The 16483-nt window shown below is 45.3% G+C and overlaps 1 protein-coding gene across 1 annotated transcript in view; it reads left to right on the top strand.

Moving 5' to 3' along the window:
• The window catches only part of ALG6 (ALG6 alpha-1,3-glucosyltransferase), a gene marked incomplete at its 3' end in the record, with an annotated part of 89767 nt that overhangs the window by 63784 nt on the left and 9500 nt on the right, over window positions 1-16483 (top strand). Inside the window, exons 10-11 of the mRNA XM_082265661.1 lie at window positions 1969-2053; window positions 5829-5899. Of these exons, the coding sequence (XP_082121787.1) occupies window positions 1969-2053; window positions 5829-5899 (156 nt within the window). The remainder of the gene's footprint in view (window positions 1-1968; window positions 2054-5828; window positions 5900-16483) is intronic.

The raw sequence follows: 16483 nt of genomic DNA, 5'->3' as shown, positions 1-16483 counted from the left end.
TTGGGCGTGCAAAATTATTCAGCTCCTTTACTTTCAGTGCAGCAAACTCTCTCCAGAAGCTCAGTGAGGATCTCTGAATGATCCAATGTTGACCTAAATGACTAATGATGATAAATAGAATCCACCTGTGTGTAGTCAAGTCTCGGTATAAATGCACCTGCACTGTGATAGTCTCAGAGGTCCGTTTAAAGCACAGAGAGCATCATGAAGAACAAGGAACACACCAGGCAGGTCCGAGATACTGTTGTGGAGAAGTTGAAAGCCGGATTTGGATACAAAAAGATTTCCCAAGCTTTAAACATCCCAAGGAGCACTGTGCAAGCGATAATATTGAAATGGAAGGAGTATCAGACCACTGCAAATCTACGAAGACCTGGCCGTCCCTCTAAACTTTCAGCTCATACAAGGAGAAGACTGATCAGAGATGCAGCGAAGAGGCCCATGATCACTCTGGATGAACTGCAGAGATCTACAGCTGAGGTGGGAGACTCTGTCCATAGGACAACAATCCGTCATATACTGCACAAATCTGACCTTTATGGAAGAGTGGCAAGAAGAAAGCCATTTCTTAAAGATATCCATAAAAAGTGTCGTTTAAAGTTTGCCACAAGCCACCTGGGAGACACCAAACATGTGGAAGAAGGGGCTTTGGTCAGATGAAACCAAAATCAAACTTTTTGGCAACAATGCAAAACGTTACGTTTGGCGTAAAAGCAACACAGCTCATCACCCTGAACACACCATCACCACTGTCAAACATGGTGGTGGCAGCATCATGGTTTGGGCCTGCTTTTCTTCAGCAGGGACAGGGAAGATGGTTACAATTGATAGGAAGATGGATGGAGCCAAATACAGGACCATTCTGGAAGAAAACCTGATGGAGTCTGCAAAAGACCTGAGACTGGGATGGAGATTTGTCTTCTAACAAGACAATGATCCAAAACATAAAGCAAAATCTACAATGGAATTGTTCACAAATAAACATATCCAGGTGTTAGAATGGCCAAGTCAAAGTCCAGACCTAAATCCAATCGAGAATCTGTGGAAAGAACTGAAAACTGCTGTTCACAAACGCTCTCCATCCAACCTCACTGAGCTCGAGCTGTTTTGCAAGGAGGAATGGGCAAAAATTTCAGTCTCTCGATGTGCAAAACTGATAGAGACATACCCCAAGCCACCTACAGCTGTAATCGCAGCAAAAGGTGGCGCTACAAAGTATTAACTTAAGGGGGCTGAATAATTTTGCACGCCCAATTTTTCAGTTTTTTATTTGTTCACAAAGTTTAAAATATCCAATAAATTTCATTCTACTTCATGATTGTGTCCCACTTGTTGTTGATTCTTCACAAAAAATTAGTTTTATATCTTTATGTTTGAAGCCTGAAATGTGGCAAAAGGTTGCAAAGTTCAAAGGGGCCGAATACTTTTGGAAGGCACTGTATTTTTTGTTTTTGTAAATTCTTTTTATTTCAGGTTTTATAAGATAGTACAAAACAGAGCCTATTGGGCATTCCCAGACTCAAGAAAAACAACAGTAACAAAAACAAAAGGGAAAAAAAAAAAAAAAAAGAAAAGTGAAAAAATTAAACCCCTTTCTATGTGTCGGTACCTTTAGAATCATATTGAGGTCCGTACATTGTATAATGCATAGAATTGTATGCGTTCAAGGTAAATACAACTAAACCAAAGGGACTAGACATAAATTCAGAATCCTAATATCTAGGTGGTTTGCTATCATCCAGAGCATATCCATGGGATCTCAATAGTCATCATCGAATAAGGGATTATATTCTAGTTATTCATCTATTGAGTCTGTGTTAGAAGAGGAGGCTTCAACCCAGATATCCCATACTTTATGGAACTTTTTAATACAACCTCAAGAAGGAGATATATTTTGACTCTAGAATGAGCCAGAGATTGTTCATTTCCTCTAAATAACTCAAATTTGGTTTTATTTCTTCCCTTTAGTTTTGCCTGCACTTTGCTGGGGGTTCTGCCAACTTGTCTCAAATTAACTATGAACCCGACTTTCAGGGGATTCAAACTTTCCTTGGTAAGTTTAAATTCTCATTCTTTTTACAATGTTGTTATGATTGGTATTTTTATTTATTTTCTTTGCATATTCTGCTGCGTATATCAATAGGCTGCATGTAGTTACATAGTTAGTCAGGTTGAAAAAAGACATAAGTCCATCTGGCCCAACCAATAAAAAACAAAAAACAGTAAAGAAAACCCAACCATACAATCCCATATACACAATCCTATACCCGCAGTTGATCCAGAGGAAGGCGAAAAACCCCAGTAAAGCATGATCCAATTTACTACAGCAGGGGAAAAAATTCCTTCCTGATCCCCCGAGAGGCAATCAGATATTCCCTGGATCAACTTTACCTATAAATATTAGTACTAGTGATCGACTGATATTGTTTTTTCATTGCCAATACCGATATTTTGGTCATCGGGTCAGTGCCATCTTAAAAGCATTAAAGGGCCCCCGGGCAATGCAGTGCACTGGGGCCCCGCCTAGACAATCACCCACGAGAATAAAAATGCAAATTATCGATAAGGCGATATTTATTGGTACAGCAGTGCCAGGCTAATGACAGCTTCTAAGTTCGGCGGCTGGGTCCGGTGAACACACACACGGACGGGAGTCCGACTCGACTGTCTTGTGTGTACCTGTTCCCGTGGAGGCGGACAGGCATTCTTGCAGTTGTGGGCCCTCCATGGCCCAAGTGGCCTGACAGCAGTGCAGGGCTGACAGGTGCTTGCCACCTGCTAAGTTCAGCGACGGAATGCACACGAGAATCGGGACTAATGCTTGGCTGGGGCTGGGTAGGTGGGGCCCCCGGGCAACTGCCTAGGGTGCCCATTCGGTAAGATGGCCCTGCATCGGGTATTGGTGTGGTATTTAAAAAAAAATTATATATATTTTTTTTTTTTACTTGACAGGTACTCTTGTGGAGGGATCTAGGGGTCTAAGAGACCCCAAAACTCTCCTCTGCACTTAAAAGCATTAAAAACGCCAAGTTTGGCTGTTTTGAATGCCCTCATTTTTTTTAGTCTTGCGCCATGACATCACTTCTGGGTTTTTGCATCGAGACCAGATGAGAGCCGAATGCGGCTTTGATCGGGTCTTCGGCAGTCGTGCAGGCTGGTTGCCCGGGCCTCCCAGTGGGACGGGAGACCCGGGCGATCCGCGGAAGACAGCGAGGGGGACGTCCCCTCCCGCTCCTTGTAATGACTGCCTCTCAGCTGCATCGGTTGTCATTACAAGACAGCTGACCCTTGGCTATGGACGCCGGTACCGGGGTGATGCCTCTAGCTGCAGGCATCACTCCGGTACAAGCACTTTCCGAAATATCGGCAATATCTATATCAATATAAATATTCCGATATATCGTGGAAAGTGCATATTGGCTCTCGATATATCGACTTGGCCGATAATCGGTCGATCCCTAATTAGTACCCATTTATAATATGCACACCTAGGAAAGAATCCAGGCCTTTTTTTAAAGCAATCTAGTAAGCTAGCCAGAACCACCTCTGGAGGGAGTCTATCCCACATTTTCACAGCTCTTACGGTGCAGAAAGATTTCCATATTTGGAGATGAAATCTGTTTTCCTCTAGACGTTAAGCGAGCCCCCTTGTCCTCTGTGTTGACAAGGGGGCACTCATGGAAATAAAAGGTTCACTTATTGTCCGTCCCACTCCCCCAAACAAAAATTGCTTGGAAAAAAAAAAAACTCATGGATGTACCCATGATGCTCTGCACTTACAGGAAGTGGGTTGGATGAGACTGAACCTGGCAGAGAACCGGCAGCTCAGATGAAGGAAGATACAAGATACAGAGTTGAAGCTACCTTTTAATACAGAAGGTGTTTGTGTGTGAAATGGTGTTGGGATGGGATGGGCTTTAAAAGGGAAGTACAGCCAAAGCTCGTTTGGTTGTACTTCCCCTAGGGATCACAGGAGTGCAGTTCATGACTGTGACCTGTTTTCAGCAGACAGTGGGCTGGAGCCTGCTGTTGGTTGACGTCACAGAGCCGGTCAAGGCTCGGGTAAGATTGCGACAATGCAGTCTGTATCCGCCCACATGCCTGGACCGGCACCCAGCCTAGCCTGAGAGCCTGAGCTGGCCGCTCCCACCCCCTCCACAGCCCAGTACACCAGTGAGTGGACAGCGGTGGCTGACAGTCACCAGCTCTCTGCTCAGGGAGCCCTGAGAACCGAGCGATTGGTGGTGTTTGATTGCTTGGCTCTCAGTCTTGGAGCCGGTTGAGGACAGATGCAGCTTCCACCTAGGTAAGTATGATTCTGAAAAATAAATATAAAACCCCATACTTCTTTTTCAATGAAGAATTCCAGGTGTAGATATTTTTTATATGGTTACATTGATCCAGCTTGGACCTATGTATGCATGTATCATACGTGTGGGATCCTCCTGAAAGCTGGAAATCACTGTAATAGGCATCTCTGCTAATCAGCTGCCCTGCTGTATTGTGAACACAGGGGGTCGCCCACTTGCCTCAAACACCATTCAGAGTTCGCATTGCATTTTCTTAATAAATGCAATGCGTTCTCTGATTGGACAAGTAGATTGTGATGTCACCGCTCTGCCTCTGCAATTAGAGAGCATTTTGCATTCATTGAGAAAATTCAATGCGATCTCTGAATGGGACTGCATATGCACAAGAATACGCGCAAATACATACAAAAAAAAAAAAAAACAGATGAAGTAGATGCTCAAACAGGAGTATCGTGTGCAAGATGTCTAATAGAAACAAAAAAAAAAAAAAGGCAAGACACAGGGTGAGTGAATGTCACATCATCGGATAACAGTCATCGGGATATAAACCAGGACATTACAGTCAATGTGAAAACAATGTATATGTTGACCAAGTAAAAACCAACAAGGCCCATTCTGTAAGTGCATCTTTATGTGAAGTATATATTTTATATTGAACCAGTGGCAACTAGTAACCATAAAGACAAGATATACAATGAGTCATCCACACCAGACTATATCATACCTTGGGGGGATCCAAGATATACTGGGTGGGACGGGGTTGGATAGGGCATGGCGGTTGGGGTTCTAAGTCCCCAGTGTTGCGGGGTAGTGTGTGGGTTTTATGAGGGTGGGGATGTTAAGGTAAGCCCAGAGTGTGAAGGGTGAGAAAATAAGGAGTGCTAGGTAGGGATATGGGAGTGTAGGTATGGTATATACATAGTTACCGTACATTGATCCATGCTGGAACAATGTAACTATGTAAAAACTCCCATACCTGGAATTCTTCTTTAGAGAAGTGTGCCATCCATAGCCATAAACCAGATGTTCATGATACCAGCAGACTGCTGAGCCTTGATGTTTTGGATCAGACCAATCGTCTGGTGAGTATCTGCCCCCTTCCTGATTTGGCCTATATAATCTGGTGCATGCACGAGAAGAACCACACTGAAACGTGTTCAGGTAAGTGATACTTTCTTCATTACTACTGCGTACATGGGGTTATATGGGCGAGTGGTTAGTATCGTGAGCAAGTACGTCATAAGCATAATGTTATCTGATTGCTTGTAGCTTCTGATTGGTCATATCCATATAAGGTAAACTTCCTCCAGACTCTGAGTGTTCTCTTCTTGGGTGTAGTCTTGGATGAGGGCGCCATCTTAGTTAGAAGAGCTTAATTCGATGGGAGGGAAAGGTAGCTGTCATTTTGAGTAAGGAATAAAAAAGCATATTTACATGTACAAAAATAGACAGAAAAATAGACATTTTACCTAATCCATCACATTGATATCCCTTTAATTATGTTTTTTTTTTTCAAAGGTAATCTGTGCCTTGTCCTTCTTCCTTTTCTCCTTCCAAGTCCATGAAAAGTCCATTCTCTTGGTGTCCTTGTAAGTAGTCACGCTTCTGTGCAATGGGCTTGCTTCATGATTCAATCACCTTGTTTGGCTATTTTACATGGTCTTATCTTTGTGTACCCTTCATTAGATTCAGTATTCACAGAGACGTCCGCCACCCATAGGAATCTGATCATTTGGGAATCAGTTATGTGCCGGATCTGTTTCAACCTTTTCCTGCCAGAAAAGATTTAAAGAAATAGTAACAAAGGATCTCTCCTTTTTTGTAGAGAAAAGGGAGTTGTCAACCGTATAGGATTGCATGTGAGAAAATCTCCAGTGCAGTCCTGTGCAGAATTTCTTGTTATTAAAGTGGTTGTAAAGGCTGAAGCTTTTTTTCCTTCCTGTATTCTATGCACAAAGGTAAAAATCTTCAGTGTGCAGCACCCCCCCCCCCCCCCCTCAGCCCCCCAATACTTGCCTATGCTTGATCTCGATCCAGCGATGTGCATGAGACCTGAAGCCTCCTTGGTCTCTCTCTTCTGATTAGCTGAGATGCAGGAGCCATTGGCTCCTGCTGCTGTCAATCACAGCCAGTGAGGTGGGAGGTGGGGGTGAGCCGCGCTCTTTGTGTCTTATGAACGCAGAGAGCTGGCTCGGGAGTGAGCACACACGAGTGCCCCCACAGCAAGCGGCTTGCTATGGGGGCACTCAGAGGGGGGGGGGGCCTGACAAGTCGCCCCAGTGTCAACCGGCTCTTATTCTCATCAGCAAAGTAAATATCAGCCCTCTCTTTCCATAACAAACCATTCTGGCCACAGAGGTGCAGCCAAGTGGATGTCAGTTGGGTGATGGAACATTCCAGGTCAACATGCTAAGTTTTTGTTCTATGGCAAATCAGAACCTCAGGATGCACTGAAACGAATACACCTGGAATTCATTACCATACCGTGATCAAAGACATGCAGAACTTTGTTTCCTTTCCATTTGTTTTCACATTCTTTGTCCTGGTTGTCTCAGATCCTGGGTGGTCAGCGTGCCTTCATTTCCTATGAAGTGTAGAACAGGTGGAATTCAATTCAAAACCCATCTTCAGGCTTTGTGCCTCCCTCAGACCCAGAGGCGGCTGGTGCTCCATAGGCCGGGGGGCGGCAGACAGACCGCACCATACCCCAACCCCCCCCCCCCCCAGGCTGCACACCATACCCCCCCCCCCCCAAGCCCATCCTTTTTTTTAGCCTATTAGAGCCTCTGGCTCTAATCACATGGCTAAAAAAAAAAGCCCCATTGAACTCAATGCGTCTGGCGCCCTACATGTAGATTAGGAGGCCGGATGCATGGATAGGGGGGGCGGCCCCTGCGCCCCAAATGCACCATCCGCCACTGCTCAGACCTCAGACTTCCCTTCTTGAGCCCCCCACCAGCAATCATATATATTTTTTTATCTACTTACTCTTTATTGATGAGTTTTGGACAGTCAAGTGACACGCTCGGTCTGCCTTAGTGTCACATTCTGCATCAATATACAGCCTTTATCCAGTTTTCTGTGATAGATGTTATTCAATCCATAAGACTGTGGACATATGGTGGCTAACTTCAGGGAACGGCCCTAGGTTCAGCCCTGGTTCACACTAATGTTATGCGGGAAACACAGTGAATCCTGTGCGTTTCCTGCAACACATTGCAATCTCATGGTGTCCATGCGATCTGCTACAGGTGTCAATGTTAGAATAATGACACCCCCTAAACAGCTTGCAAAACGCAGTGTGAATGCCAGAATCTGATTGCATTGGAGTGAACATCTATGCGATGCGATACAAGTGCGCAGGGCAGCCATCAGAAATTCTGGGGCCCCTTACAAAGCTTTAGGTCTGGGCCCCTCTGGGCCTGACAACTAACATTCCCCAGAGCCGGTCCTCTGGCCATCCCTCCAAATCGGCCCGCTGGCAATCTCACGAGTCCTTCAGTGCACCCACTTTTATTTAAACACTCTTACAACTTAATATATGAAAATGAATCCAATCCTGCAAAAAATATATTCAGCAAAGAGATATCCCTATTCAGCAAAGAGACGGCCTCATATATTCAGCAAAGAGACATCCCAATCCAGGAAAGAGACAGGCTCATATATTTAGCAAAAAGACAGCCCAATCCAGCAAAGAGACATCTCTTCAGTTGCATCAGCTTACTCTGCGGCCATCCTGCTTTAGCAATTGCTAGTTACTACAGCAGCAACAACTTGATCTCGTTGGTTGGGCCTGGGCAGCTTTGCCCCATGGAACGCCTGGGCCCCCTACATGTGTATGGGCTGTCCCCCCCCTGATGGCTGCCCTGCAAGTGCATGAAAGAAAGGTTCCTGCACCATTTTGGTGGGGATATGACGCGATTTGAACCATACAAAATGTATAGCTCAAACCGAACCGCACAGACATTGCATGTGATGTGCATAGGAATGCAGTTTGATTCCTGTGTGAATCACATGCAGTGTCCTGCAACGCACAAGTGTGAACCCAGATTTAAGGTAATAATACAGCCAAATCTGCTTAAAAAAAAAACACCTGCTAAGCAAGTTGGGTAATAAAGTTAAAGACAAGCATTAGACTTAGTTCTATTATTAAAGTGGTTGTAAAGGCTCAAGTTTGTTCTACCTCTAATGCATTCTCTGTATTAAGGTAAAAAACATTCAATTATTATCTCTTTCTCCCCCCCCCCCCTAATTACTTACCTGAGCCTGATTCAGTTCAAGCACTATGCCTATATAAAACACTTTAACAGTGTCATTTTATGAGATAATTTATGAGGGTGTGTTTAGGGGCGGGGCAGGGTAGAGGTTGGGTGGAGCAACTAGTGGCGAATACCTCTTAAGGCCTGGCTAGTAGCTCAGGACATGGCATTTTGAGCCCTTATAATGCAGGGCGCCGGACGCATGGATTCCAATTGGGGTTTTTTTGGAAGCACGTGATTAGAGCCAGAGGCTCTAATAGGCTTCAAAAAAGGGTGGGCTCGGGGCGCAGAGCACCACTGTGTTACAGCCTTACTCCAAAATGGATTAAATTCATTATTTTCCTAAAAATTCTACAAACAATCCCCCATAATGACAACGTGAAAGAAGTTTGTTTGAAATCTTTGCACATTTATTAACAATAAAAAACAAATCCCATGTACATAAGTATTCACACCCTTTGATATGACACTCGAAATTAGGCTCAGGTGCATCCTGTTTCCACTGAATACCCTTGAGATGTTTCTACATCTTGATTGAAGAGTACAGAAAAATTTCTGCAGCATTGAAGGTCCAAATGAGCACAGTGGTCTCCATCATCCGTAAATGGAAGAAGTTTGGAACCACCAGAGCGGGCGGCCTGGCCAAACTGAGCGAGAAGGGCCTTAGTCAGGGAGGTGACCAAGAACCCGATGGTCACTCTGACAGATCTCCAGTGTTTCTCTGTGGAGAGAGGAGAACCTTCCAGAAGAACAACCATCTCTGCAGCACTCCACTAATCAGGCCTGTATGGTAGAGTGGCCAGACGGAAGCCACTCCTCAGTAAAAGGCACATGACAGCCCGCCTGGAGTTTGCTAAAAGCCACCTGAAGGTCTCTCAGACCCTGAGAAACAAAATTCTCTGGTCTGATGAAACAAAGATTGAACTCTTTGGCCTGAATGGCAAGGGTCATGTCTGGAGGAAACCAGGCACCGCTCATCACCTGGCCAATGCCATCCCTACAGTGAAGAATGGTGGTGGCAGCAGCATACTGCAGGGATGTTTTTTAGCGGCAGGAACTGGGAGACTAGTCAGGATCGGGGGAAAGATGAATGCAGCAATGTACAGAGTCCTTGATGAAAACCTGCTCCAGAGCGCTCTGGACCTCAGACTGGGGCGAGGTTCATCTTCTAACAGGACAACCATCCTAAGCACACAGCCAAGATAACAAAGGAGTGGCTACGTGACAACTCTGTGAATGTCCTTAAATGGCCCAGCCAGAGCCCAGACTTGAACCCGATTGAACATCTCTGGAGAGATCTGAAATTGGCTGTGCACAGACGCTCCCCATCCAACCTGATGGAGCTTGTGAGGTCCTTCAAAGAAGAATGGGAGAAACTATCCAAAAAATAGGTGTGCCAAGCTTGTAGCATCATACTCAAAAAGACTTGAGGCTGTAATTGGTGCCAAAGGTGCTTCACCAAAGTATTGAGCAAAGGCTGTGAATACTTACTGTATATGGGATTTTTTTTTTATTTTTAATAAATTTGCAAGGATTTGAGACAAACTTCTTTCACGTTGTCATTATGGGGGATTGTAGAATTTTGAAGAAAATAATGATTTTAATCCATTTTGGAATACGGCTGTAACATAAAAAGATGTAGAAAAAGTGAAGTGCTGTGAATACTTTCTGGATGCACTGTCACTGTACTTAACACTTGTTAGGCACACACTTAACCCCTTGATTACCCCAAAATGTTAACCCCTTCCCAGCCAGTGTCAGTACAGTACATTTTTTATTTTTTTATTTTTTTTACTAATAACTACCTAATTATTATGCTACTATAATAATGGTTATTGAATACCTACTTTTTTGGGGGGGGGGGCCTGATGAAATGATGTTTTGACGATGCATAAAATTGCAGCATGTACCCAACAAAATTCTTTGAAACATAAAAAAAAACAAAAAAAAAAAAAACAAATGGTGCATTTTGAGGAAAAATACAGACATTCCAACATTGTTGTCTGGTGTACACAGGGCAAACGGAGAACAATTGTTTTGTTTAGTGTCCTTGTGTTGCGCCTATGTTGATCAGCGCAGCTCATCACACGTGGTGTGAACAAAGCGGAAATGGTTGGCAGTATGTGGAAGTTGCTGGACATTTCAGAGAAGAACACAAGAGGAGTAGATAAAAGTTCATTAACAATCCTCCTCCTCCGCTTACCTTGTGAGGGAACACACTCTCATTGCAGTGCTTTCTTATTCTAATGAGCAGGATAAGCATGCAATCGGCAGCCATCTTGTTTCTCACGCTGGCCCTCTGCTGAGTTTCATTGAACGGTTGTCAATGAGATGTGAACGGCCTAATCTGCAGTAATTCTTTGGTAATTGCCTGTAACGAGCCTCAGATAGCCTTGTTTACACAACACTTCACAAGCGAGATGACCACAAAAGGGTTTGTCACCCTGGCCAGCGGCACACAAATTGCACAGAGAGGAGGAAGTGACACCTACATTTGTTTAGGTGAGGAAATTGGCTGCAGGTTCCTTTCATGGTGTGGGGTGGGGGGTTTGCAGTTTGTTTAAACTCCTCTGTTGTGGAGATGATGTGGGATATAATGGGGCATCGCACCTGGCATAGCACTACAAATTCCAGCACCTGCTAACCAATACAAAAACAGGAAAGGTGTTTTTATATTTGCATTTTGCAACAGTTTCAAGGCAACTTGATTGTGTGTGCAGAAATGAGACTTGGTTAAGGGGTTAGTGCTCTTGTCTTGCAGCACTGAGACCCTGGGCACATGATTTCTGCTAAGGACACTATCTGCATGAGTGCCGGTTCACATATATGCGATGCGGGAACCCTGCAAATCCACAGACAGTTCACACTAGGGATCGACCGATTATCGGCAAAGCTTATATATCGAGAGCCGATATGCACTTTCCCCGATATATCAAAATCGGCCCCGGAGGTGACCGATATTGCCGATATTTTGGAAAGTGCTTGTACCGGAGTGATGCCTGCAGCTAGAGGAATCACCCCGGTACCGGTGTCCATAGCCGACGGTCAGCTGTCTTGTAATGACTACCGATGCGGCTGTCATTACAAGGAGTGGGAGGAGACCTTCCCCTCCCGCCACCTTCCGTGGCTCGCCTGGGTCTCCTGTCCCACCGGGAGACCCGTGGAAACAACCTGCACAGCCGCGGAAGACCTGATCAAAGGCTATTCGGCTCTGATTGGGTCTCCATGCAAAAACCCGGAAGTGATGTCATGACTTCCGGGTACTCGGCGCCAAATTAAAAAAAATGGCCTCATTCAAAACAGCCAAAGTTGGCATTTTGAGTGCTTTTAAGTGCAGAGGAGGGGTTTGGGGGTCTTTTAGACCCCCAGATCCCTCCACAAGAGTACCTGTCAATTTAAAAAAAAAAAAAAAAGGAACATTTTTTTTTTTTTTAAATGTACATAAATATCGGTCGACACCGATACGCGATGACCAAAATATTGGTATCGGCAATGAAAAAACAATATCGGTCGATCCTAGTTCACACTGCCATATGTGAATTGCTGGGGGTGTCAATAAAAAGTTAACCACGCCCCCAGATCAGTTTGCATATCGCAGTGCGAACTGTCAGTTCGGACATGGTTCTGCTGCGGACCCAAAAAAGGGTCCTGTGCGAGTTGTGTCCGAATCCGATGCGAGTTCAGCCATACATGGCTGAATTCACATTGCATGTGATTTTCTGAGCAGTGCGTTCCAAATAACATGCGATGTCTGACATCGCTATAGTGTGAACCGGGACTGAGGGTTGTGTGTTTCAAAAATCAGTCAACACTAATTCATCAAGTTGCAATTCCATTGAAAAATTAACTTTTTATTTGCTACCTTTTTGGTCTGGTAAATATGCCATTGAAAGTGTTTTATTGCGTCTATTTAACCACCTAACACCGGGCGACTTACCAGTACGTTACCCGACTTTGAGTGGTTATACTGGGATGATGCCTGCAGCTTATCGCTTGCTATGTGGTTTCACGCCGTTCCATGGGCGTGCACAATTTTAACTACTTCTTGACCGTGCTATAGCCAAAAGATGCCTACAGTGCGGGCGTCCATTGACGTCCTCCCAGAACCCCCGCCTCCCACACACCCCCTGAGGCGTGCATCCGGTGCGTTCTGTGACCAATTGATCCTTCAGACACAGCTGATCACAGATTGAGGTAAGTCTAGGTTCACACTGATGCAACTTTAAAATGGTGTAACTTCACTTGAAATCACAAGATTCAAAGCCGTATTTCAGTGCGACTTCAGGTGCAACTTGGCTCACATCTGTGCAACTTAATGCACAGATGTCTATGCAAGTCACACCTGAAGTCGCCAAAAGTAGTGTAGGAATTACTGTTTCAAATCATTGCCGCACCGCAAAGTCAATTTTAACAGTTCCATTGCTGGCAATAGGGTGCGACTTGTAATGCGATTTTACCTGTCAAATGTGTGTGAACGGGGGCTAAAGAGCCAATCACAGCTGATTACATGTAAACAGACTTGCCGATTATCAGCAGCCCTTTCCTCCACTGCTGTGTCTGTTAGAGGAAAGGAGAGCTGATAACCGGCAAGACTGTCAGCACATTGTTTACACTGATTATCAGTGCCACCTATTAGTGCCCATCAGTCCAACCTCATCAGTGCCCATCAATTCAGCATCATCAGTGCCCATCAATTCAGCATCATCAGTGCCGCCTATCAGTGCCCATCAATGCAGCATCATCAGTGCCCATCAGTCCAGCCTCATCAACGCCACCTCATCAGTGCCCATCAATGCAGCATCATCAGTGCCACCTATCAGTGCCCATCAATGCAGCATCATCAGTGCTGCCTATCAGTGCCCATCAATGCAGAATCCTCAGTGCCGCCTATCAGTGCCCATCAATGCAGCATCATCAGTGTCGCCTATCAGTGCCCATCAATGCAGCATCATCAGTGCCGCCTATCAGTGCCCATCAGTCCAGCCTCATCAACGCCACCTCATCAGTGCCCATCAATGCAGCATCATCAGTGCCACCTATCAGTGCCCATCAATGCAGCATCATCAGTGCCGCCTATCAGTGCCCATCAATGCAGAATCATCAGTGCCGCCTATCAGTGCCCATCAATGCATCATCATCAGTGTCGCCTATCAGTGCCCATCAATGCAGCATCATCAGTGCCGCCTATCAGTGCCCATCAATGCAGCTTCATCAGTGCCGCCTATCAGTGCCCATCAGTCCAGCCTCATCAACGCCACCTCAGCAGTGCCCATCAATGCAGCATCATCAGTGCTGCCTATCAGTGCCCATCAATGCAGCATCTTCAGTGCCGCCTATCAGTGCCCATCAGTCCAGCCTCATCAGCGCCACCTCATTAGTGCCCATCAATGCAGCATCATCAGTGCCGCTTATCAGTGCCCATCAATGCAGCATCATCAGTGCCGCCTATTAGTGCCCATCAATGCAGCATCATCAGTGCCGCCTATCAGTGCCCATCAGTGCAGCCTCATCAGCGCACATCAGTGAAGAAGAAAAATTACTTATTTGCTAAATTTTATAACAGAAAGAAAGAAAAACATTTTTTTTTTAAAATGTTTTGAGCACAAAATAAACTCAGTGGTGATTTAAAATACTACAAAAGAAAGCTCTGTCTGTTTAAATAAAAAAAAAATGTTTTTAAAAATGTTATATAGGTACAGTGTTGCATGGCCACGCAATTGTCATTCAAAGTGGAACAGCACTGAAAGCTGAAAATTGGCCTGGTATTGAAGTGGTTAACGCGTGAAATGTTTGCTATCTATTTACTTGGCATAACATAATTTTTTAGATTTTACCAAACAATTGGATATTATATTGTGTTTTTGTGCATGAAAATTAAGTGTATTTTTTCCAAAAACATTGTGTTTGAAAACCTGCTGTGGAAATATCACGTGACAAAAACTAATTGCAACACCCACTTTTTTATTCTCTAGGCTAGGGCCTCTGCTTTAAAAATATATATATAATGTTTGGGGGTTCGATGTAATTTTCTAGCAAAAAATACAGATTTTTACATGTATGTGAGAAGTGTCAGAAAAAGGCCTGGGGATCAAGTGGTTAATAATTACAAAAAATAGAAATTGTTGTCCACCCAAACTGGATCTATTTTCTGACAGCGGTGGAGGTGGAGGAGCCTGTTCACAATGTGTTGACAAGCATTTTGCAACATGGGCAAAGAAAATCTATTGAATTATAGAGGACTTGTTGCCACAGTGGAGGAGAGTCCAGAATACTCACGTATTGCTCTGCCATTTAATTTGGTTTTATGATTTTCATCACAACTGACATTCATGGGAAAACGCCTGGTGATGTGATTCACTGTATGCAGATAACAAAGCTCCATTAAAATGTAATGAACGTTTGAAGAGCTAAGAGGTCAAAAGCATGTCAGAGTTTAGAGGTCTGTTGTAAGTAACGTAGAGTTCAGAGGTTAGTAGTAATACCAAGTGCAGGGGTTAGTAGCAAACCGTTTTCAGTGGCCAATAATAAGTAACCGAGATTAGAGGTCAGGAGAAGTAACACAGAGGTCAGTAGATTATAACGCACAGTGCAGTGGTCAGTAGCATGTAACACGCAGTGCAGACGTCAGTAACATGTAACGCACAGTGCAGAGGTCAGTACTACAGTAGCATGTAACGCACAGTGCAGAGGTCAGAAGCATGTAACGCTCAGTGCAGAGGTCAGTAGTGTGTAAGGCAGAGTGAAGGGATCAGTAGTATGTAAAACATAGTGCGGGCATCAGGAGTAGTGCAGAGGCCAGTAATGAGTAATGCAGAGGTCAGGAGCAGGTAATGCTGAGCACCGAGGTCGGGAGCAGGTAATGCTGCTGAGCGCCAAACCAGGAGTAGGTAAGGCCGAAAGCTGAGGTCGGGCAGGTAATGCCGAGTGCCGAGGTCAGGAGTAGGTAATGCTTAGCGCAGCGGTCAGGAGTAGGTAATGCTGAGCGCAGATGTCAGGAGTAGGTAATGCTAAGGGCTCCCAGAGGAGGACAGTGCTATGAAATGGAAGGAGGGAGGGAGGGGGCTGTGCCATGAAATGGAAGGAGGGAGGAGGCTGTGCTTTGAAATGGAAGGAGGGAGGGAGTTGAGCTATGGAATGGAAGAAAGGAGGGTAGGAGGGGGCTGTGCTATGGAAAGGAAGGAGGGAGGGGGCTGTGCCATGAAATGGGAGGAAGGGGGCTGTGCCATGGAATGGAAGGGGGGAGGGTGGGGGCTGTGCTAGGGAATGGAAGGAGGGAGAAGACTGTGCTATGGAATGGAATGGAAGGAGGGAGGGGCTGTGCTATGAAATGGAAGGAGGGATGGAGGGGGCTGTGCTATTGAATAGAGGAAGGAAGGGGGCTGTGCTATGGAATGGAAGGAGGGATGGAGGGGGCTGTGCTATAGAATGGAAGAAGGGAGGGAGAGGGCTGTGCTATAGAATGGAAGGAGGGAGGGAGGGGGCTGTGCTATGGAATGAAAGGAAGGAGAGAGGGAGGGGGTTGTGCTATGGAATGTAAAGAGGGATGGAGGGGGCTGTGCTATAGAATGGAAAGAGGGAGTAAGGGGGCTGTGCTATGAAATGTATGGAGGGGGCTGTGCTATAGAATGGAAAGAGGGAGGGAGGGGGCTGTGCTATGGAATTGAGGGAGGGATGGAGGGGGCTGTGCTATGGAATTGAAGGAGGGATGGAGGGGGCTGTGCTATGGAATGGAAGGAGGGATGGAGGGGGCTGTGCTGTGGAATGAAAGGAGGGATGGTGGGGGCTGTGCTACGGAATGGAAGAAGGGAGGGGTTGTGCTACAGAATGGAGGGAGGGAGGGGGCTGTGCTAGGGAATGGAAGGAAGGAGAGAGGTGGGGGGGGGGGCTGTGCTATAGAATGGAGGGAAGGAAGGA

Source organism: Pelophylax lessonae (assembly GCF_965119305.1).
Source record: "Pelophylax lessonae genome assembly, chromosome: 8".
Classification (NCBI taxonomy): Eukaryota; Metazoa; Chordata; class Amphibia; order Anura; family Ranidae; genus Pelophylax; species Pelophylax lessonae.
The sequence above is the reverse complement of the archived record's forward strand: the minus strand, read 5'-3'. Positions and strand labels throughout refer to the sequence as shown.